At 36.0% G+C, this 25729-nt stretch overlaps 1 protein-coding gene across 9 annotated transcripts in view; it reads right to left on the reverse strand.

The window, feature by feature from the left end:
* The window catches only part of LOC120322710 (gephyrin-like), a 212622-nt gene that overhangs the window by 15332 nt on the left and 171561 nt on the right, over positions 1–25729 (reverse strand). For 5 of the 9 annotated variants that reach the window (XM_039378733.1, XM_039378728.1, XM_039378729.1 and 2 more), the window contains 5 exons: positions 21130–21224; positions 16885–16951; positions 12442–12714; positions 11084–11191; positions 4925–5059 (listed from right to left, as the gene is read on the reverse strand). In XM_039378733.1, the coding sequence (XP_039234667.1) occupies positions 4925–5059; positions 11084–11191; positions 12442–12714; positions 16885–16951; positions 21130–21224 (678 nt within the window). The remainder of the gene's footprint in view (positions 1–4924; positions 5060–11083; positions 11192–12441; positions 12715–16884; positions 16952–21129; positions 21225–25729) is intronic. The other 4 variants (XM_039378732.1, XM_039378734.1, XM_039378735.1 and 1 more) reach the window with 1 other exon arrangement.

Raw genomic sequence — 25729 nt, forward strand, 5'->3', positions numbered from 1 at the left:
ATTGGACGTGGCACTGAGTGCCATGATCTAGTAAATGGACTGGATTTGGACCAAGGGTTGGACTCGATGATCTCGGAGGTCTTTTCCAACCCAATCGATTCTATGATTCTATGATTCTATTCTATGAGAAGAGGAGACTGAGGGGAGACCTCATTGCAGTCTGCAACTTCCTTGTGAGGGGAAGAGGAGGGGCAGACACTGCTCTCTCCTCTGTGGTAACCAGTGACAGAACTTGAGGGAATGGTCTGAAGTTGTGTCAGGGGAGGTTTAGGTTGGGTATTAGACAAAGGTTCTTCACCAGAGGGTGGCTGGGTACTGGAACAGGCTCCCCAGGGAAGTGGTCACAGCACCAAGCTTGACAGAGTTCAGGAAGGGTTTGGACGATACTCTTGGGCACATGGTGTGACTCTTGGGGATCATCCTGTGCAGGGCTAAGTGTTGGACTCGATTGTCCTTGTGGGTCCCTTCCAACTCAGCATATTCTTTGATTCTGTGACTGTTTTGTTAGACTTGAAAAAACTTCTGAAAAGTAGCCTTGCTTGCTCATTTTAGCTGTAGGATAGAGCCTTACATAGGAATCAAAAGCCATTATCACAACTACAAATATGTAAGGATCTAACTTATCACCAAGGGTTTTGGCTGGTTCAGTGTAACTAAAAAATAGATAGCTAGGGATGGGACAGAAAATCAGCAAGTAAAGTAGAGAAAGACTTTTTCTTCTGCAGAATATAAGAAGTTATGGCACGGAAGCAGCAAGATGGAAAAAGAAAAACATACTCTCATCTTAAAAGTACTATTACAGGTTCCTTAGGATCCTTCAGGATAACACTGAAAGAAACTTTGCACGTTGAAGTAGAAGAATTGAACATCAGTGAGACTGATGATCTTGTGAAGTGAAATACTTTGAACACTTAAATGTCACTGAAATGAATTCCTGGCAATAATTTAAAATCTGCCCTTGGTCTTCTAAATCTGCTTCATTTGACTTTGACACACAATATTGCCAAAAATTAAATATTGATTATGCCATTTATATAGAAAAGTGAAGGCTTCAACTTGAAAACTGTAATTTTCTTTTATACCAATATCATCTCCCTAAGAGGAGAACAAAATTAGAAATTTGAAATAATGGCTCAGTCATTTGCTCTGGATATATTCTTCTAAGTTATCTGAAGTTATAGATCTAAAATTTTATACTGTAAGCATAAAAAAACCAAGACTCAACACAAATGGAAATATTAAAAAAAAAAAAAGACACTAGGTAGCATATTGCTTTTGTGTCTGAAAAGAACATTGCATTTTACTTGATGAAAACGCCAACCACAAACACACACAAAAACATAGTAAGATTTTAGAATCTGAGCAGCTACTGGAAATGACAAGAAAAATTTGCAAGTCTCACTGTGTCATCCTAAACTTTTGTCATGCAAGTATTCTGAAAAATCATCTAACCTTGTTAAGAAAGCAGTAAAACTTTTAAAAGATCAAAACTATATTGTAGAAAATAAAAATATCTGTCACAATCAGTATCAACTTTGTGGTTGAATGACTCAAAAAGGGAGGACTGCTAGTGCAGTTTTCCTCTGAGTAAAACTTAGATTGCCTCTATATGTGAATCCATCTACTATAAATATGGTTTAAATGCTTTTTGAGCAGTGATCGATTTTGTTTGAACCTCAAATACAATTTAGAGAACAAGAAAGGTGTTCTACAAAGATTTATTAAAAGCTAACAAAAGCTACTTTGCTTAGTCTTGGGGATGTACCTAATGATAGGTAGAGTAGTCCCAATGGCAATTTGTCTTGAGAAGTTTCAACCTCCCAAGAGGCTAAAGTGAAAAATATATCATACAAATCATACAATAGTTTGAGTTGGAAGGGACCTTTTAAAGGCCATCTAAGTCCAACCCCCCTGCAATAAGGACATCTTCAGCTAGAGCTAGTTGTTCAGAGCCCCATCCAAGCTGACCTTGAACACTTCCAGGGATGGGGCACCCACAGCTCCTCTTGTAACCTGTGCCAGTGCCTCACCACCCTCACAGTAAGGAATTTCTTCCTAATATCTAAATCGACCCTCCTTCAGTTTAATACCATTCCCCCTTGTCCTATTGCATCAGATCCTGCTAAAAAGTTTGTTCCCATAATTACTTCTTTTACCAGGAAATTACATTTTTGAAGACCGATTGAAATAACAAGGTTCAAACTCAATATTCATCATTTAGTACTTTGTTAGAAACAGAGACTTTCAGAAAACATGGACAATTAAGTGTAAACAGTAAAACACATTTAAAATTAAATGTTACATTTTGTCTACATGATCTGTTTTATATATAAACAACACTAGTTTTCCAAAATACCATTATGAAAAGGTAAAGACTCCTAACAGATCAATCAGGAGCATTAGTAATGCATTCTCCCCACACCTTCTCTCCAATACCCTCATGCATTTAGTAACCTGCTACTTACATTCATTTAATAGAGGTGCTCCCATTATTGCAGAAGCTTGATTTTTTTTCTGAGGTGCACACAATTTTCTGCTATTCACCAAATTCAGTAAGAGAAATGTAAGGTATTATATACTTAGGACAAAAAAACACACACGAAAATGGTACAACAAAATAAACTGGAATACAGAGTTGACAAAGAAATATAGTGCCACTAGCTTTGTGGCTAGACCACCACTCCAAAAATATGTATAATCAAAGAAATAATTTTTTTCCCCTGACACTTCTTCATTTTTGTTTCATGTTGTATATACACATTTTGGAGGCCTCAAATGAGTTCCTCAACTAGCAAATGAGCATATTGAAAAGAAATACACTTGCAGATTAAAGAAGAAAAAAAAAAGCACCCTGTAATATCAACTGGATGCTGAAGTACAATTTACCTTTATTTTCATTATTGTGTGCATCAAGAAGTCCAGTGTGAACTAAATTTATATTGCATTATTAGAATGCCAGGATCCAGAAGGAAAAACTCAGTAAGTGAAGACATTTAGACATATTGATAATCTTGAAGAATATGAATGACCTGTATTTCTTGACGAATTCAGATGATGTTTGACAACTTGAGGGTACTGAAAAGGGCTGAACAAAAAGATATTGGGTAGTCTCTTTGGTTTTTTAAAAGTAATACGTAACATGAGTAAAGAGCTCTCTAAGTGGCAAAGAAGCTTACAGTTTTGTGCAAAATCCAACCTCTAGGCAATAGGAACAGGTGACATAACCTTTCAAGTGTATTTTCCAGTTGAGCTCTTCTTTGTCTTTGCCTGTATCAGCTTGTACCACCCACCTTTGAAAGACATCACAGAAAATCTAGACTAGCTAGATGTTGCATGGAGATTCCTATTACAAAAGTGGTGTGGTCTCACACATTTTGAACAAAATCTATTTTTCAGTAATACATGAAAAGCAGGTCTCAACATGAAATACCAAAGCATGATCCGATTATGAAATGAGCTCATCTCACCCAGTTTCCCAAACACAGTTTCAGTTTTTTAGTCTGTTTCAAAGTTCTTGTAGATTCCTTCTGTATTCTCTGAATCTTTGAAGACAGTCTAGAGGACTACATTCTGCTTCATAACAGATAAGCTTTACTCCTTCCCACTGTGATAAACTTCCTGAAAACATATAGGCTTCATGTAGAGCTATTTCGCAGTGGAACTGTCTCTTATTTATGCCTGTTACTGGTCTCCTTTGGTTTTCTTTGGACACTCTCATTTTGTCAACAGGCATAAAACTCAGTGCAGATTCTCTGCTTTGTGTTGCTCTTCTGCTCCAGATTTTTATTTTTAAGTCATTAGACAAGACACAATTTTTTAGAAAACAAATGAAGGAGGCGCTTGCAGATAGAATTCACTGAACAATCTTAAGAAAAGTAGACTATATAATGAAGCTCAAGTTTGCTGGCTATCAGAATAATTTTGATTCTATTACAGTGAAGGTGAGTACTGCATAAAACAATCCCATAGTTTAAACCAAAATATTTATATGGGTGGTTGCCAATAAATCTTGTTTGCTGATAGAAAAGAATGAGACAGCAGGAAAGAAGAACTAGCAGATGCTGGGCAATCATTTTAGCAAGCAGAATAATCCTCAAGGATCACGAATTAGATAAGGAAGAATATTATTATTTGCCATCTGCTACTGGTCTATTAGTATGTCAGCATCTGGTGCCACAGAAAGATCTTTGTGATGTGAATGAACAAAGTGAATGCAGACAGTTTTCTTCTGCTGAAAGGAATTCTGCCGAAGGTAAACATTACAGGCCTTGCCACTGGTCAATTTGCTTAGTTTTTCATGTATGCTATTTAAAGTTTGATAAAAAGAGCACATTAATAGAGTTCACCTCAACGATTAAATAGTATAGTGTAATCAGTAAGAACTGAATAATAATCCCACAAGGTTGGCATTAAAACTTTCTTTCTATTCAATTTAGGCTGGTTTTTGTTTCCAAATGTCAGGCAGCAAATATCTAAGTTTGAGCAAAGCCAGTTGGTTTGAAAGTGTCTTAAACTGATCAATAATAAAGTGGGGCACAGATCTGCCCCGTCCCAGGCTAGAAATTTGCACATATATTTTGTTGACAAAATACTACTTGTTCAATGTTGCTACTCAGTGGCAGGATTATCTATGTTCCTGGGGATACTAAAGCATATTAAATACATTCAAAGTGCTAACAATTTCATATTCATGACAGATATTGCAAGAGATAACATGAAACTTCAGTAACCATAAGGTGTTGGTGGATCCACATATTAAACTGTGCAACAGTATACATGGAACAAGCTCTACTGTCTTGCGTTTATCTATTATGCAGAATGACACAACCTTGCATGCGAACCAACCTTGTTCAGCAGAGGCAATATATTAATCTGATAGATCACATGGCCGAGCATGGAGCTTGCAAGGCATAAGTGTACTTACTTTTGGTGTTGGGCAGGATGCAGTGGAGAGACGAGAGGTGGCCTGGGCACGAGGAGATTCTGAAGGAGTAGTACTGAGGGAGGCTGTATCACGTGGGAGAACCTGAACGCCACGAGAGATGATGGAATCTGGAATCTTAAAAAGAAGAGAGAGAAATTTAATAGTAAAAAAATATACTGTATGTAAAACTTACTCAAAACCTCATATCAAAAACATGGGAATACCCCATTCCTCCATTTGTGTACCTCCTCATATTCAGTGCTTGACAGCAGTTAATGGCATTTTCTCCTAATTTCAGTAACAAATTCCTAGCAAATATATAAGATCATATTCTAACTGAAGTAGCACAGAACACACTATTTGCCCTGAAAAACCTATGAATCAGACATACTACAACAGCAAATAATAAGAAAATAATAGTTTTCCTCTTAAGCCTCTGTTTCAAACTCAACAATGACCAACAGTGATTTCTGCTGTGGCATGAAGGGAGGCAAACTTTCCATTCTCTAACTACGGGATAATACTCTGAAAAGAAAACCACTTGTTAGCAATGACTGAAACCCTCTAAAGAAATGTCATGCAGTGAGAAAATTTCTCATAAGAAATCTCATGCAGTGCATAAATACTCTTTATTCCATGAAGACTTTATTTCAGCTACAAAAATTCTTGATGTAAGATTTGTGCTGCAAAAGCTACCGGCCTCTCTGGAGGGAATAAAGGCAAAAGCATTAGAAACCACCATCCAAAGCCAATACTTGCTTTAAAATACATTCTGAGGGGAAAAATAAAAATTCAGTCTTTTTTCTTTTCCCCACATAATATATTAGAGTGCCAGTTAGGAAAGCATATCCCCCCCGATGAACATCTGGCAAAATGATGAAGAGAAGGCTGAGGCACTCAACAATTTTTGTCTCAGTTGTCACTGGCAACCTCTTTTCTCACATTTCTTGAGTGGATTGCCCTTAAGCCAGGGATTGGGAGAGCAAAGATGTGTGGACTGTTATGTGGATGAGGAACTGGTTGGATGGTTGCATCCAGAAGGTAGTGGTCAAAGGCAAAAAGTTCTGATGGACATCAGGGACAAGTGGTGTCCTTCAAATGTCTGCACTGGGACCAATGTCATTCAACGTCTTTATTGATGACACAGACAAAGGGATCAAGTGCACCCTCGGCAGATTTGCAGACAAGACCAAGATGAGTGGTGCACTTGACACACTTGAAGGACAGGATGCCATCCAGAGGGACCTGGACCAACTTGAGAAGCGGGCCTGTGGGAATCTCATGAGGTTTAATAAGACAAAGTGCAAGGTGCTGCCCCTGGGTCAGGGTAACCACCGGTATCAATACAGACTGGAGATGAACAGATGGAGAGCAGCCCTGTTGAGAAGGACTTGAGGGTGCTGGTGGATGAGAGGCTGGACATGAGCCAGAAATGTGCCAATTGTATCCTGGGTTGCATCAAAAGCAGCGCGGCCAGCAGGGCAAGGAAGGGGGTTCTCCCCCTCTACTCTGCCCTTGTGAGATCCCACCTGGAATACTGTGTCCACCTCTCTGGTCTTCAGTATGGAAAGATATGGACCTGTTGGAGAGAGTCCAGAGGAGGGCCACAAAAGTGATCAGATGAAACACCTCTCCTATGAAGACAGGCTGAAAGAGTTGGGATTGTTTAGCCTGGAGGAAAGAAGGCTCTAGGGAGACCTTATTGTGGCCTTTCAATACTTAAAGGGGGCTATAAGAAAGGTGGGGACAAACTTTTTAGCAGGGCCTGTGGTGATAGGACAAGGGGTACTGGCTTTAAACTAAAAGAGGGTAGATATACACTAGATATAAAGAAGATATTTTTTACAATGATGGTGGTGAAACACTGGAATAGGTTGCCCAGACAGGTTGTGGAAGCCTGATCCCTGGAAACCTTTAAGGTCAGGCTGGATGGGGCTCTGAACAACCCAATGTAGTTGAAGATGCCCCTGATCATTGTAGGCGTTTGGACGAGATGGCCTTTAAGGGTTCCTTCCAAACCAAACTATTCTATGATTATATTTCTAAGCTTGAATTTTAGTGACAGATCCTCTAGTTGGTGAAAAAAATGAAATGACACCAACTTACAACAGTGAGAAAGCATTCTTATTTTCAGTTATAAAAGTGAATCTATCATTACTTTTTATCTTCTGTCCCTTCTGTTCAGCTTTAAAGAAAAGAGATAGAGGAATGAATTTGAGAATAAAGCTTTCTTGAACTTTATATGCTGAGTCTTAGAAAGTTTGTTGGCTTTTATTACTGTAATATTTGGGTCCAGCCATGTAGCTATCACACCAGCCTTATAATTGACTAGATTACTATTTTAACATAATGATTTATTTATTTATTTAGTGTAAAATGTTAAGACATAGAAATGATAAATACCTCAGATAGGAGAAGTGATCTCTAACATTAATTCTACAACTCAAAATGCAATAGATTCTACTATAACACACTGTTTACAAAGGGTTATTCTGATTTGGTTTTCATTATTCTAACCCCTTCATTTTTCAAAGGCAGCAATTTTACAAGATCACTGTGCTCTTACTTCCAGCAATTCACTTCTCTATCACAACAAACCAGAAAGTGTAGACATTCAGATCTTTGAAGGTATAGACACACACATATCTTAAGATCTTTCTCCTCATTAAGAATTTCTGAGTTCAGCCTGATGTTGAAGCTCCAAGTGAACCACCAAAAGAACCCCCATGTTTGGGGAAAATGGCAGTAGCAGACAATAAGAGGAAGGAAGAAATGAAGATCCAGTGACAAGCTAAATCACTAATGTTGGGCATTTCCAGATGGGATTTTTTCTTAAATGGATATGCTGTTACCCAGTCTGCATCAAGGCATTTTGAGCATTCTTGCCTTGTAAGACTTGAGGGCACACAGAAGCCAGGAAGAAGCTTGAATCCTAGCTTGAATCCTTTATCCGTTGCATTCTTAGGACATTAAGACAGCTTTGTTGCTTGTCTCGGTGTAGTTAAAATGACACATCTTAATACTCACATCATTAAATACTTTTCTTTTAATGCCATTTCCCACTTCCTCAACTTCCTTGGTTCCCATCTATAAATAATGACTATGTCTAACTTAGCAACTTCGACTTAGACATACTGGGTTATACCTAGGAGATTTCACCATATACACTCCTCCACATATTAAGAGTTTCTCGTGTTTATAACCTGTTTATAAGTTGTGTGAAAAGAGATCTTGTTCACAGTGTGCCACCAATTGCTTCCTTTCTGCTCTACTGCTGTGTTTCTAGACTAACAGCGGGTTTTTTGCCAGTCAATTTCTGTCAGCATTTAAAAATCTTAGTGATCTACTTAAGAGGTAAACAAGTTCAATGATATTCTGAACATTCAAACAGTTTGTAGTCAGAAGTACAATTTGCCTTCTGTTCATTTTTTCTCCTGAAATCCCATCTTAAATTTGTTAAACCCAAAAATAGGTTGGCATCCCTAAGTTCTATATTGGCATAGATACTACCTACAACTTTTAATGCTTCCTTTTAATCTCCATGCCTAAGGATAATACGGCAAAAAATTATATCTTGAGAAAGGCATAAAATAAAAAAAAGACAATGAAAGAACAGTTTTAAGTCTTTAAATAAGACACCTTTTCTTTACACTCCTTTGATACAAAGCTGCACACATCTTGAGATGATTGTGCATGATCTATTATCATTTTGTACACTCCAAGACCCCACAACACAAATAACAATACTGCTTTTGCAAAAGATACCATGATCCAGTTCTCTCCAGTTCACTCTGGTTGCTCTAGAGTAACCAGATATTTCACATTGTCTCATGCTCTTTAGGAAAGAAAAGGCTTCTTTTTATTTTCCACCATATTGATCAATTACTGCTTCTAAAATTTTATCTGATACAATCTTTTTCATAATAAAAAATGTCTCTCTTTGTAACAAAGTGCCTGAGAGAACCCCAGTTTCTACTGAACTGCATGTGTAATACTGGTTTTTGCCTGTGAAAAAATTAAAGTTTAAGTAAAATTTCAGTCCGGACATTAATCAGAAAAGGAAGCTGAAGATAAAGGGAAAAGATGATCACAAGCATTTAATTCCAATGAGAATTATTGCATCACTACCTTTACATAAAATACAATCCCTAGAAAACAATTCATATATAAACCTGTCTAGAACTCTAAGTTCTAGAAAAAAATTTCACTGAGAGAATTAAGTTAGTTCACAGTTACAAATTTTGCTCTTTTTCTAATATGATAGTGGAATGTGCTGTATTGCTAAAAGCAGAACTAATATTCTCTTTAAATCACTACAACCCGCTGAATTCAGAGAAGGTACTATTATGTACACTGCATAAACAGAAATATATAAAATTATAATGTGATATGGGGAGTTTCTGCTTTTTCTCACCTATATTTAGCTTTTTTTCCTTTAAAAATTTACAAATTAAATTTAGGCAACCTAAGTCTCTAATCAAGGCAACTTCTTGTTAACCCTGTTAAAGAAGTTAATAAATCATAAGAAATTTCTGTGCTTCCTGGAGCATGGAAACCTGCAATAAAGAAGGGCAGGAATATTATTGCATTTTGGATATACTTTTTTTTTAAACTTTCACAAAGTCACATAACGTCTCTCTCTAAAAGTTTTTAGTCATTTTCCAGTTTCAAATAATTTAATTGAGGGTAGAGATCTCAAAACCCTAAGTGAGGTACAAAAAACCTCTTAATTCAGCGAAAATAGTTTCTGTTTGCACTAGCTGGGGTGGAAAACCTGTTGTAATGTACTGACGAAGAGAGGAATGAATGAGGAATGAATGAAACGACAGAGAAAGATATTCAGTGTATCCATCAGTTACTGCTTCTACAAGTTTAATCTGACCTGGCCTTTCTGTGAAATACTTCTATACTGGTTTAAATATTTGCGTTTTCAGATTAGAGAACTAAGCATTGACAAGAAGGGAAAAAAGGAAAATATATGAGTTCTTTATTCTCTTCTGCCCAGGACTGGAACAAAGATTGACAGTGCTGGTGAGGTAAGAAAATAATCAAGTAGATGATAATTACTATGACTGCTATACAAGAGGAAAAAATGTCTTAATAACATAAGAGAAAGGACAGCTTAAAAAACCCCAGTAACCTGCAAAAAACCTAACCACCTTCTGCTGAGTTTCAAGATCTGATTTGGATTATAGAGTGCACAATACAATAGCTCAAGAGTAATCTGCAAAAGGGCACATAAACGTGGATGACATCTTAACAGCATGCTTCAGAGAGGCTAAAATCACCATCCTACTGATACTGAAGAATACAGTGCAAATTCTAGTTTAGTAACCTCAACTACAGAAAAAATGAACTATTGCAATAAATGAGTGTATGTATGTATGCATGTATATGTATGACAAAGCTATGTATATAGCTTTATAATCAGGTGTGTGAACTTTAAAGTCTTCCCATTTCCTAAGTGACTTTTCAAGAGACATAGAATCATGTTTTAAATACAGAGGTATCAGGTGATCTGACTGATGGTTTAAATTACTATTTGCCTAGGGGAACAGGTCCTTTCTACCGTTCATTGAAATAGTTGTCTACTATTCACTAAAATCCAGTAATTTATATTAAGACCACTGTATCCTGACTCCTGAAGTCTTCCATTTTTGAGAAATTCTACTTCTAAACAGAAAATAAAAATGAAGGAGAAACTGCAAGTGATGAAAGCAAACCATGAACATACAGTGCAAATGCTGTATTGCGTTCACAAAAAATCTATTGAGAAAAAAACAGCAAAGCAAGGCAAACAAAGGGGAAAAAGTTACAATTTCATAGCTCTAAAGCAGTGATTTTAGGAGATTATTTTAATTATATTCAATTATTGAGTATATTAGATGATAAAGCCTATGACTAATCAGATACACAGGCTTTATAGCAACTATTATTTCAGCAGTTGAATGATTCAAACTGACGAAACACGTGAACTTCACCTTGTTTAGCCCTATATCTTAAACAGATATTTTCTGTAGCATGTGCTCTAAAAGATAGCAATAATGTGTCTTTGTTAGAAGAAAATAACTAACACTGTCTGTTCACACACAGACTAGGAGGCAGGCAGTATATTTTTAGCTAGTGTTAGTGCAAAAGCCTCTTGGAAGTGTCTCTTACCAGTTCTCCTGCACTGCCTGCTGCGTGATGGCAATAACTGATGAGACCAGGGATGGGCTGTTCACCTTTTGCCATGATAACAGCTGAACTGGTGTAGGATGGATGCTTCTAATGCACAACACATAACAGCTATGAATACAGTGACAGGAAAACATGAAACTATACAAGCAAATGACCAAAAAGGAATGAGGTGAAAACGAGTGTGACACTGAAATGCCAAGTTCATGTGAACATAGCCAGTTTAGATCTCAGGTATTTTCTGCCATTAAAAATGGCACATATTATTTGTCTTTGCCTACATCACAAAAAATTAAACAATTTAAAGTTTGCATTAATAAAAACTGATACTTGCAAGTGATAATTACCTTAATTCATCCCTGTAAAGACATATGTAATCAGGATTTCCTGTATATTGGGAGATGATCTCCAGCTGCAGCTGTCTTAGAAATGTCAAGATGTCTCAGACCTGAATTCACATTTCTGGAGTTAGAATGTTGCTGCTTTGGTTTAAAAATTGTTTAATATAATTTTGAGTTACTTAGACTTTCAATTCGCATAATAGGAATTAAAAGCACAATTTGTGGAGTAAATATAGAACAAAGCAGTTTGGAAAAAAACCTTTCCAAACACATAGGGATACATTGTCTTTTCACTTGAAAACTGAAGACATAAAACTGAGGTAAATATTTATATATTGCTTCAAATAATACAATAATTATTTGGAAAACATTTAAAATTTGAACAGAAATTATTTACAGGTGTTATCTTTTTTTTTTTTTTGGAGTCTTCAATTTATTATTTTAGTTTGAGTAATGCAAGGCTATAAAGACAATATGATGATATTTAGTTTGTTGGCAGAATTTCACATCTTTTATGTGGGCATGCACACCGGAATATAGTAATCTGGATATCTTATTACTTAATCTGCTACCTCTGTCATACTTTTTATCAATGTTTTCAGAAACCAACATTTTAATTTCAAATTAGATATTACGGGTTAGAAAATTTTGTTGCGATTCTGTAACATGCCATCTAATGGACTTTGCATGTTCAGGTGTGTGAGTACTTTGAACTAAAAAAAACCCACTTAAAACTATCTGTCACATCAGAACAGTATTATAAAAACATATGCTAACATCAAGATAATAAATCATTTATCTCCCACTGAAATTTGAAATCACCTACTGAAACAGAATTCTTATATTTTTTAGATGTTATATTTCTACAAAATGTACCTAAAATACATCTGTTTGACCACAGAGATCTCAATATACAGTCTTAACATGCAAATGAATATTGGTGGAAAGTACCTGAGATAGAAACGAAAGGGGTCTCTTAGGGAAACAAGTCAGACTCACTTTAGCTGCGATAGCTGCTGCTGTTATATGTGAAGAAGAACTGTCTTCTGTTGAGGCAACTCCACTATCCTTCTTCTCTTCCTCCTCTTCCTCACACTGTACTCCTTTGTCTTCTGTCTGTTTGTGAGGGCTGGTGGTTGGAGGAGGAGAAAGAGGAGGTGGTGGTGAAGGTAGATCTTCAAGCTCATCGTGTACCTCCTTTACTTTTACAATGGCGTCCCGCAAAAGATCAATGGCGTGAGGTAGGGCTGGCAGTATAAACTGAAAGCATTCCTATGCACAACAAGAAGAGAAATGACTATGAAAAGTTACCTGCAGAAGTAAATAAGGATCTTTCAGATTTACTCTTAAAATATATTTGGGACTTAGATGCATCTTTTCACCCAATCGTAAATAAAACCTTACCTGTCCAAAGCAATTGCTCATAGAGGGTAAAAAAATAAACTCAGAATGAGACCTGCTGACTGTTCTACATATTTTTGCCTTTTTTTATGCAAATAGAGTAAATTGCACAGCTACTGTAATTAAGCTAATATTGTATTAAAACTTCAGAAAACAAGAGTTAAATTTTTGTGAATATGTAATGCAGAAAACAGTTCACAGCAGCTGGCAGAATGCTACAAAAATGGAGAATAAAAACATTAACTATATCCCTGCAGGGATATTAGCTTCAAATCATTCCTATTATGCTCCTTCACAATTAGAGAACAATTCATAAGGGTTTCCATAATTAAACTTTTATACAATTATATCCCTTTTTATTCATGGACTTGTCCTATATACTGGAAGAATTACAAACTACACTGATGTTATTATAATGCTATGTAACTCAGAAAAAATGGTTCATAAATAATCTATTTTTCAAACCTCTCTTTGCTCTATGATCTTAAAAACAATTAGAAGGTTTATTTTATATGGCTGGAGAAAGCAAAAATGCAGACACTGCAATTTTCTCATTCCACTATGGGCACACACATATATAGCTACCTGTGCTGCTAAAATATGCTGGCATTTCATCAAATGAAAGAGGAACCCCAAGATGTCATGCTCTGCAGCTGCCTGTTCAGATCAGGGTCAATACGAAATTCAGACAGGCTTCTTAGGGCTTTGTTCAGTCAAGTCTCGAAAAAAAATTAAAGAACAAAGACTCTACAACTCTTCTTGACAACCTGTTCTAATCCTTAATTAGTGTTTTTTGTTGAGGTTTTTTGTTTGTTTGATTGGGTTTTGTTTCATTTTGGTTTGGTTTTCCATTTCTTTTTATCCAGCTGGAAGCTACCTTCTTCAATTTATGACTAATGTCCCTCATTCTCCTGCCAGGCACCTCGATAAAAAGTTTTCTTCATGTCATTTGAGGAGACTGCATATAAACATTAAATTATTGGAAAATAATGGCAGGGTCACAAGAATGAATTGCCATAGTGATGCAGTCAGGGAACACACAAGTTGACAGGCAAAGCTGGCAATTATTCCTTGTGTTGCACTTCATTTTCAGTTTTGTTTCAAGCATAAGGAAGATCTTAAAAAACGTATTCTGAAATTTTAGAGTATCTAGAAAATAAATAATGATAAAAATTTTATAAATAGATATTGAAATAAATTCTTTTCAATAAATAAAAACGACTACATAAACAAAATAAAGAGTAAAGCATCCATCGGAAATTACTGGAGTTTATATAAGCCACTTTGTAAGTGAAACATGACTCACAAACACTACTTCCTCAAAGCTTCTAAATAAGAACACATCTTTCAGTTACTCCTTTAAGAGTAATGAATGATAAGTCAGACCACTTCACATATTCATAAATTCTTTAAAGGTTCAGTTTGGTACTGTGAAGAACTGGAGTAAACTGGATCATTGTAAGATGCTGTATAAAATTAATATATATTAAAACATATTTGTAAAGATAATAAAAATTATGACTTATAATCTAACTGCAAACCACAGTTATTATGCCACCATAGTATTACTTTTAAAATGGTTTAAAATAATGAAACATACAACCACCATTACTTCAGCAAAAACACAGACCTCCAGTAAGTGAAAAACAAGGACAACAATCCCTGAACTGACCAATAATTGTGAAAAAGTACATTAATAATTGACTCATTAGAGAATCATGTTCCCCACTCCTACCACTGAAATAGAACCTTGTTGGCTTGATTGTTGTTGCAATGGTTCTCAGTAAGTACTCTAAAAGCTCATGTTATTTGTGAAACTCATTGTGTTAGGCAATTGTTACTACACTTATGAAAATTGCCATAGGCCAAATGATTTTAAGAAGCACCCGGTAATTTCACACTTTGCCCTCTTTCATAACATTAGCTATCTTTTGCAAGGCTAAAGAAAAAAAGAGATCAGAAAAAATGGAAGTATTCTACAGCTCTGGATTCAGTGGTACATGCCACAAAAATGTTCTCTGGAGAAAACACATTTGGCATGCGGTTAATTTTTGAGATTAAGCAATTACACTGCTGCCATTAATATTTTAATGTCTTATTAAAGTAATATGTATATTGCTGCAATTTCATAATTTCATATAAGTTTCTTACATAATCATATTTATACAGTGGAAAGGAAATTAGCAAGTCATAAAAGAGAAAAATGAGAGAAATTGCTGGTAACAATCTATCCTTTTTGGTTCTTGAGAGTCAGCCTGTTAGGGAACAATTTTTTCTACTATTCATCTTAAAAATCTTTGCTGAAATCTGATACTTTACAGATGCTTTGTACTAAAATAAACTGTGACAGGACAGAGTATCATCACGACAGGAGCAAATAAAACATCAGTTTATCAAAAGCTTGCTTGTATAATGCAATTATACGACATTTTTTTTCCTTTCCAGCAGAATTTTCTTTTTTATTACTTACTCTATATCAAACTATTGTTAAAATACTTATTAACACTTTTTCATTTCTTCATTTCTGCAATTTATCTGTCTTCACAGTCTGATTGTCTCAGGACAGAAAATGACAATTGCTTCTGTACCTAGCATGTCAGTAGTGCTACTGAACACAATAAAAACCATTAGAGATTGTAGGCTATTTAATCTCTTTCATAATTCAACAAAAGAAGTACTCACTTCCGAAATAATCTTCTTACTGGTGCATCAGTTCTTTAACATGTGGGGGCCATTGCTATGTTAAATACATGTACATCCCTATGACTTCCCACTCATAAGTGGAAGAATTTCAAGAAGGTATACTTCCACCTTAGCACCCTTCAACTCCTGTTGCATGTTTTGAAGACTTTTAAATTTCTTTTTAATTCCAGTCTCATTAGATTTCCTAAAAAGACTCTAAGGAATGGTAGAATCATAGGAGGGCTTACTGAGTCCTTGAACTGAAACACATTGACAATGTATCTGAAAACCTAAGGTGGCTTCTTGAGATCATAGCATTCAAAACATTTCCTCTTCAACTTCCAGATGACAGCCCACATAAACGCTGTTTACTTATCTCCAGAGACAAGTCTTTCAAAAACCAGTGATTTCAGGGCTGTGCTGCTAAACACATTAATACTGTCTCCTCTGTGACTGGGTACTAATTGTTCAGAAAAAGTCTACCAGATATGCATTTGTTAGAGGCCAGAGGCAAAGACATTTTTTAATAAGGCCACTGACATAGTCTGAGTCCTGAAGAAATAGCTTCTTGTGATGGGACAATCTACCTTAGCAGTTTTGTATCAGGTTGTACAGCCCACTATTCAGCTTGGCAGTATTTGTGTGAAGATTGTTTTCCTATCAGCCAACAACACAGAAATCAGCGAAAGATCTAGCCTTACTAACTCACACACACACACACACACACACACACACACACACACACACACACAAATTCCTGCTGAAATTTGTGTTACAGTCAAAAAGAAAGAATGAATAAAACCATAAAGCCTAACTTCTCTGTCCAAACTAAGCAAAATGCAGGAAGAAAACAAACTGTATAAAGGGTGAAAAGCCGGACAGCAATATTGAGAAGATTTAAAAAAATCCTCAAATGCTCAAAAATTATGTTCCCTTTTTTCCCTCTTGCTGATCAAAATTGGGAATGTTCTTCATACTCCAGCAAGTTCTACTGTTCTGCCTTCCTCTTATTTCTGTGCAAAAAAGAACACTTTCTTGCTGTAGACAATCCAGGGATGAGGTACAAGCTAACTAGAGAAGAAGGAGGAAGTGTAAGACTATTATAGTCTTCATTAGTACTGCCTGCTAGAGTGAGTGCTTGCTTGCACTACATGTAACACTGTCCTGGTCACACAGCACCTTCAGTCAGATTGGAATTGTACCGTCCCTGGCTGAGGGTGACGGTGTGTTCACTTACATGAATATGCATTTCAATTCACTTTTGTAAAATTTGTTGTAGTGGGCACTTTCTACCATTCAGGACAATGAGAAGTACTCATCATGGTTCCTCACTAGCAGATCAGTAAGAACACTTCTTACCTGTGACCCTTTCTTGCTACCTGGTAGATTAATTATGAGAGTTTTCCCTCTGATTCCACACACAGGTCTGAAAAAAAAGAAACACAGACTGAAATTCTTGCATGCAACTATCTCCACTGTCAAAACAAAACCAAAGCATTTAAGATACATTCAATGATTTATCAGATTTTGTAAACCTAATTTCCAATATATTTGCTGATAATGTTCTCATAAAAGAACTGAGAAGAAGCTGAACTGAGAAAGCATCAAATCAGGCTGACAGCATCTAACATTGAATTGATAGTATAAAGACTGGATAGATTTCCATCTTTATTTAGATCTGTGTAGCTTGCTTAATCCTATTGTTTACTTGTATCCAAAAAAACTATTCGATATAGTCCCTATTTGATCCCACACATGTTCTTTTGCAATGTAATTGATGGTGTCAAACACTGTGTTCCTGGCCAGGTAAAAATACTAAGTCGTGCTTGTTGCATTAATTCAAATATGTCCTTTTTTAAAAAAAAAAAGATGGAACATAAGAAACGCGAAGAGGGTAGTTAATTATCAAGTGAAAATTGCACTTATGCAATTCAAATCTAATTCTTTCTAACAGTTTTTCCCTCAAGAAAAGTCAAAACTAACTATCAAAGATGGAAGTTTTTATTTCACTTTTTTTGTCTTTAGGGAATTCCTTTGGTGTTCATGGAAGACCGAACTTAAACATTCCAGCAGCAAATGCTTTCTGTTGTTTAGTTTGACCCTTCAACATTTTAGCTAAATATTTTTCAAAAAAAAAAAATTAAAATTACTGAGTTTTGTCTTGAGGTTGTAAAGAGTGTTTCTTCTGTTTATGAAACCAGCAGTGAAAAACACAGGACTGGGATATAAGGATAAGAAAAAGGTAAAAGGACAATACCAAACCACAAAGACACAGAGGTTATAGTTAAGAGAAACTGTGACAATCACTTTACTGAACAAAAAACAAGTTACAAGTGAAGACAGAATAGAAAAGAAAATAATTTCCAGTTATGGCATTACCAAAAGTTTTGAGCCAAAGGATATGGTTTGTTGAGTAGTCAACTTCTCTGGATTCCTTCTTATACAAATAATTCTCAGCAATTAAAGTCATTTATTGGTAACATGGCATTTTTATCAGGGTAGCAAGTATTTCCGCAACAGCTGTCATAATGCTCAGAAGTAAATAGCAGAGAGATCATTTTTGTGCCACAAAATGAACTTCTGATATCACAGTCAAGCTAGCCTGAAGAGAAGTCTTGCTTTCAACTGGCAGTTTGAATATTGCCTGACTCCTAGCTTCTGTTTTCTCATATTCACTTCTTTCACACTACGTACACTCAGTTCAGAAAGAACTCCTGGTAGCTGAGGAATGCTCTACTGCAGCACAAAGATGAAGAGCCTGAGTTAAAGAAATGTCTTCATTTATTCTTGTTGCAGTCGTCAAGCCTACAGAGCACAAACTCAGTCTAGCAAATCCGATATATGGCTTACAGTTTATGACAGATTTAAAACAAAGGAAATAGGAATTGTCCACAGAGAAATAAAAATGCGGTGGAATTGTGTTTGGCAGATATCTCCTTTAATAGTCTTCTTCTTGGCTCTTCTATTCCACTTTAAATAATTTTGAACATTATAAGCTAAATAACCAGTACAATCAACCGATAATAAAAAAGGGATTAAACCAGCTGAAAACTGGTTTCTCCTGAAAACTGCAAGTTTTGGCTGCCAATAATCAGATCTAACGGCTCAAGAGAGAAATGGAGCTGACAAAAATTTCTCAAGAGAGTGTGCAAAAAAGTAAGTAAAAGTACCTAAGAAATGCATGGCTTGCAAAAAAATATCGTGTGAAAAACCCCCATGATCTCCCTGGTAAGAAAATATGCTGTTAAAAGCAGAAAAGATGGGCAAGGGAACAGAGAGTGCTTTTAAAAGCCACAGTAAAGACTGGCATGGCACAGGCAGTTGACAGGCAAGGGATCAGGTGAAGGGAAGAGATAATTCTGGGATAAGGCCAGTTTTGGAAGGTCACAGAGGAGAAATGGAAACACTTTCAGGAAACACATAAAAAGGTCTTTAATATTCTAAGACAGTCCCTTCTCGATTCTGGGTCTGAATCTGAACTGAGAATGAGAGTGTCGCTGTCCCTCATTTGCGCCCTACCCAGCCTACAAAATAACTTTCCAATGCTGGCCCTAAGGCAGGAAGACAGCCTATAACTTGTAACAAGTTTTAAAAGTTCATGTGATAAAATTCAACATGACTGACCTAACATTTCCAAACCTGCAGGTGATTTATAGATGTGTCAGCTTAATGTTACACAACAGAACTTCTGCTTTTGTTTTTTCATTTGAAAAGTCAAAGAAATTACAAGCAGAATTATCCCTTTGGACTTCATTTCAAAATGAAGTCAGTGAGAGGTAAGCTTAGGGTAAGTGACATTTAATGATTTATACTTGAAAAAATTAGGATTTACATTTCCCTAACTCTGTACCTAAAATTAGTGTAAGTTTCTGACCTCTTTTATTGTGTGCTTTAATTCTCATTGTAAGAGGGGATTACAGCATTACCTCAAGTTTCAGAAAGTATATGAAAATACATATTAACAATTTGGGTCTTCAAACAACAATTGATGCAAGAAAAATACCAGAGAATGCGCCTGCATTCAGAGAAGATTCTGAATAAAGAGCACCAATACTCATAGTATTACACACAGGACAACAAATAAGAGAGAAGTAAATTTCCTTTCCCCATCTTAAGCATTTGCATAGGAATTCTACAAAAAATTCTAATTATAATAAACATTGCATTCATGTTGAAGTGAGATTGCACAAGAAATCAGAATGTTGTAATTTTGTGTACTTAACTTTATGATCTGAACAGTGTTATAAAAATAATGGCCTTTTGTATGCTGATTGCTTTTAGGCCTGTTCATTGGGAATTTTTTTAAGGCCTGATTGCATGCAGCATCTTTGCAATGTTATCTCCCATCATTCTCATTAATTACTACTGAAAGTGGCTGTAGTTTAAGGGCCATTTTCTGTCTATATGTACAGAAGAGCCAGGATGCAATCCAGCATTTTGGTTCCACTGCCATTACAATATCCTTTCAGCCACCCTGATCACACCACATCCTAGATCAAACTTGGTGGCGGTTATCCTTTTCTTGGTCAGAAACAGAACAGCTAAACTAGCCTTACTCTCTTTGAGTAGCATTCTGTTATCCTTTCCTTTCAGATAAATACAAAATGATATAAAACTGATATAAAAAATTCTATCAGATAAAAAAGTGAAAATACTTTTTAATCGGTACAGAATTTGAAGGTGTTAACTTGGTAATGTTGCCCTTTCAGATATGTGATACAGGGTATGGAAAGTTTTAAAATACCTTGTCGAATCACTAAACCTCTCATCTAAATGTCCTTTAAAAATGCAACTATCTGAACACAAACTTGTATTTTTAAAAGTTTCTTCTTTATTTCTTATATAATTATTTTCTTGTTATACCCTCATTATACGAGAAATCAAAACCCTGTAATAGCCATTGTTTCTTACTTACCTTGAAATAATGTGTAAGTGCAAATTAACTTATGAAAGGTATTGCTATTACTGTCTATTGTATGTAAAATGAACCAAATTGACAGAATAAAATAAAAATCAACTCCAGAAAAAAATACAGAATAAGAGGTATCACTTATAAAAACCAGAATAACTACAAGCAGAGAAACAGTTACTAGTTATTTAGTAGGAAATACTAAACTCTAGGAATTAAAGTACAATATCTGAAAGGATAGAACAAAATACCATTTTACCTTCTACAGAGAGCTTCTGCTGATACTGGAATAAAAGCAATATCAAAACAATACACTTGTCTTTATCAAAGATTTGGGTTTTTTTTGCCAAACAAGGCATTTTAGTACTTGATGAACAACATACAGAAAAATTCTTCACTCATCACCCAAATGCCACAGTTCTAGAATGAAAAGACAGCTATTTAACAGTGTTCATCAATATTAAAAATAACATGGATCAGAAAATACAGGAAGATACAGTTTCTAATAGAGACAACAAAGGGAATTAAAAGAGAAAATGCAATTATTATTCTTGGAATTTGGCAACTTCAGAGAAGTTAAGACTTCTAGTCTTGATAATAATGGCAATATTCAGGAATTTGTGCATAGTCATTGAATAACAATGTATATTTCTAAGGAAAGAGTTCACCATATATTTTTAAGGAAATAGTCTTACCTGGACAGCATGCCCAGAGGAGTAACATTAAGTGATCCCATCAGCATTGCCAGGGCCATCCCTGGGGCTTCTCGCTCTATTACTTCTTTAGTGGCCTGCAATCAAAGATTAAATAGCAAAGTGAGCGACAAAGTACAAGGATAAGAAGAAAATGTATAAAACCAGATAAAAATTGGGTAAGAATATCTCATTTTGTTCTGTCAAAAATGTTGCTAAATTTTCAACACTGAAATACATTACAGAATTTTCTCTTGGTTGTATAAAATAGGGAAAGACAAGGGGGTTGGGAAGTAGTACTGTTAGCTGACTGTGAAGATTCCTATAGAAAATTATAAAAGTCAGGACCCTATAAATATAGAAAGCGTTAACCAACACCACAGAAATAACAACTGCCTCAAACAGAAAGGAAAAAGTGTTTGAGAATAAGCAAAGAAAAGACTGCCTTCTCTTCCTCATCAATCTTGTGCATTTTCCTGTTGCATTTTCCCAGGCATGAGAAGGGTAAATCAGTCTGTGAGATAGAAAAAAAAATTTTGCAAAGGGAAGCCCATGTAGCAGGCAAGCAGGAAAATAGTAAAATGGTAATGATAGTGGCCAGAGGCTGAGGCCTTCCCTTTCAATCATGTCAGCAAAACAGTGTTTCCAAATAGGCTGATGGCTTTTATTCACAAGCAGTCCATATGCAGTGGGCACTGAGAGTCTGGAAGCAGAGTCTGAAAATTCTTGTCTTTTTAGTCCTTTTTTTCTACAAAGGGAATCAGATGGAAAACCATGCACAACATTATGTCCTTACTTCCTAACACAAATTTTGTTGAACACACAATCCATCCAGTCTCCCAACTTCTAACTTGAGTTAGTACACAACATCTTAAAGACTGCTTACAGTCTCACCCTCTCTTCATTTACCCCACAGTAGTTGCTGTTCAGTGGATCGCACTGTTTCACATCCTGAAACAAGATTCTAACTTATTTGACATAACTCAACTGGTAGCAATGATCATAAAACTGTGAAATCCGTGGTATTTGACAGTCGAACTACAACACTTTGACGGTATAGCTATCAAAACAGAAATACAAAAGAGCACCTTAAATATAAGGATATGCCGAATAAGCTGAATTTTCTTGGCAGTTTGATATAGCAAAATAATAAAATGGAAAAAACCCAGGCAAAATATTTTGTGGGAAAGATTCAATTATAAATCGCATCCTTGTACTTTTGTAAGCTTTTAGTTTACAAATAGAAAAACAAAGTCCTAGAGAAGGAAAATGACAGAATTAACCCAATCTAGGTATCCCTATAAGAAGGATCCAGAAGTCCTATACTAGTTATATGGATAAAACGCTTGCAGGAGGCAATAAATAAAACAGAAAAAAAAATCCTTGAACAGTACAGATATTCATGTGTCCATATTCTCAAACACTGTCACTAACATTTAACATGTTTTAAAGGAATATGCCAGTATCAGAAGACATCAGACACAGCTACCATGTAAACCTTTGGGTATTTTATTAATAAGCAAACTGGTTATGTGCTCAGTTCTGGGAAGCTGGAACTTTGGTTTATACAAAACCAAGCAATTTCAATTCAGTAGCTGATACCACAGCCTCTTTTATTTGAAGCGTAGCATGTTGATTTTAGTATCTGCCATCCTATACTCAGAAACAGAAAAGCCATATAAATGCAACTCAGTGACAGTGCTTCTACACAGGGGAAATGAGAAGAAGTGGTCTTGGAATGATGTAGACAAAACTAAAACCTCTCCATGGAGGAAAATTACCTGAAGGATAGCCTGAAGAAGGATACCTGCTGAGGTACTAAATTATCAATCACATTAAAAATTCTTAAGACTATCCACAGACCTGATGATTTTTATAATATAGAAGAAAAAGGCATTGCAATGGTGAAGAGACACTTTGCTGACAATGAAAAAGTTGGTGAAACATGGAATTCTCTCTGTGTGCATATATAGGAAGTCTGTATCTATGCCTTTTATTTTCAGCTAATACCAAGCTTCAAAGCTATTCAAAACCAGTTTTAAATATAAAGTGCATTTTGAAATTTATTTTTTGCCCTTGAGCACAGCGACACTTTGAAGATATCATTAGTTAAAATTCTAAACAGGCTTCAAAGGTAGTACAAGATGCAAGAGAGTTCCATAAACAATGATCCTGCAGCTCAGGGAGTCCTTCAATGAAATTCAAGTCCATTCTCCAACTTCACAAGAAAAATGACCTTCACAAAATGTCACTGCTAGCAGGCAATATGATTATTAAAAATGTATAGACTAAGCAACAAAATCTGAAAGGGCACTGAGTCCAAACAGCAGTACATTCCTCAACAGAAGTTTCTAAAAATACTTGTTTCAAAATATATATGCTTATATTTATTTCTGTAGGTAGACCTCTGAAAACATGGGAATGCTTCTGGTTTTCATATTTGCAGCCTTACTGCATAGATGTTAAAAAAACTGCTGCTGCTAAGTAACCACTTTTACAGTGACATCTGCTCTTGAAATCAGTCACTGGACAGCCCACTTTTGGGATGCTCTCAAATAACACAACTTAAAATGTGCAGTATACAGGAACTGAAAAAACCATCACACTGGGAAGGACACTCTTAATTAGCTATACATATATATGAATGAAATTAACAGTGCTGCAATGACTGACAGATAACTTGTGTCTAGCTGTTACAACTCTTGGTTTCACCTAACAATATACCAAAGTGCTAGTGGCCAGGTTTTCTAATATTTCTTCCAGTGTTTTTCCTTTGAAAGAAGGGTGGAGGAGAGATGTCAAACCTAGATTTTCATCTGTGTCCAATTCACCAGTTAACTGTCTGGTACCAGCACCTGCCTGCATGGAAACTATTAAAGAATAGTGATTCAGCACCTTCACATTTTACTAGTACTCTAGCAAGGCTGAATTAAGACTGTTCAGCCTTGTTTCACGGGCAATGTTTTTGTTGGTAGTCCAGCCAGCTGTTGCCTGCTGCAGGGGGCCATAGTGTTGGCACAGAATGAATCACAGATCAAGGCTGTTGCCACTGGCTCTCTTACAACAGTGATGATGACACTGCTGGGCACTAGCAGGAAAAAATGAAGGTATTTCATTCAGAGCTGTCACACTGATGCCTTAACTGGGACTGAAGGTATATTCTCAAACCCGAGGCTGACGACTATATAAAAGGTAGGTGAAAAATACTGGAGTAAAATTGCATAAAATACTAAAATGACAGCAAAGAAGTGTCCCCAGTTTCTCAAGCATAAGGTGGTAATGCAAAAAAGACAAATGCATACAAGAGGGATGTAGGTGGAAGAGAGGGTTTCCACAGAAGCAGAAGCACTTGAAAATAAAAGCAAGAGTTCAGGAGACAGACAGAAATGCAGAAAATCCAGTTTGGAGGTTGCAAAGAAAGGCAAGGTTTGTAGTTTAGATAGGAGAAGGGAACATGGGAAGACGGAAGCTAAAGTGGAAAGGCAGAATTGTGGAGAGGAAGTCCCAGCAGTAGGATTGTCAGAAGGCCACAAATGAGAGTAGAATAAAAGCAAGTGAGTGAAGTGAGTGGGATGGAAAATAGCAGGGGAGGTTGGAAACATGATTTTTAAGATCTCTTCCAACTTAAACCGTTCTGTAATTCTACAAAGGAAGACTGCACAAGGCAGCTTGGGCAGACAATACATGAGGGAAAAACTCAGGTGAAGCAAAAAGTAAGGCAGAACATGACAGAAGTGTCAGGCTGTGGGGGAACCATGGAGATAGACAATGGGACTGAAATAAAATTCTACTCCAGAGAGGAGAAGTAGGGACAAACAATTTAATTATTCAGGATTTACTAACAATGTCTATGAGAGCAGTACTTCTTATATTTCATTGCTATATGAATAAATCCAACTGATTTTAAAGCACATTTTTGATTGTTTACAAAGTGCCTTTTTATTGGAGTTAGGGCATTATGTTCCCAAACCAACTGATATATTTTTAGATATCTTTGACGTAGTTGCTGTTGCTTAACAGATGGCTCGCTGCCAACTGCTTTCACAGAGTTCTCTGCTGCTTCACTGCCTTTCCTTGCCTCCATATAAATTAAGTTAGTTCAGTTCCCAACCTGTGGAAGCCCTTCCAGGCAGTTTTTGGAGGATATACCCACTGCAGACTGATTTAATTAAAAGACCTAGAACTACTCTTGAAATGTTCAGAAACTCCTTATCTTTGTCTTTCAGGCACTAAGTATAGCAAAGTTTGACCTCAATAGTAAGTAATCATTTGAGACATTTCATATACTCTTCAGCAGTTTTTGGACAGTAATATAGTTTTATTTCTTCAACTAAAATGCAAATATGAGACTCAGAAGTCATAATAAATTCAATTAAATTAAGATGACAGAGACTGCCTCTGTGGAAAATATTATTTCTGTAGAAAAAGTTAAAAATCTATGACTCTGAATAGCATATCATAGAGCTATATATGCAAATTAATGGACAAATTGGCAGACAATTTATGTTTAACAGACTATAGAATTGACACTGATAACATTTTATTACCTATTTGAGCTTTTCACTGAAAGCTGAAATCTTGGAAGGGCATAATGAAAGAAATA

Source organism: Pipra filicauda, unplaced genomic scaffold (genome assembly GCF_003945595.2).
Source record: "Pipra filicauda isolate LSUMZ 115617 unplaced genomic scaffold, ASM394559v2 scaffold145_size1923396_pilon, whole genome shotgun sequence".
Lineage (NCBI taxonomy): Eukaryota > Metazoa > Chordata > Aves > Passeriformes > Pipridae > Pipra > Pipra filicauda.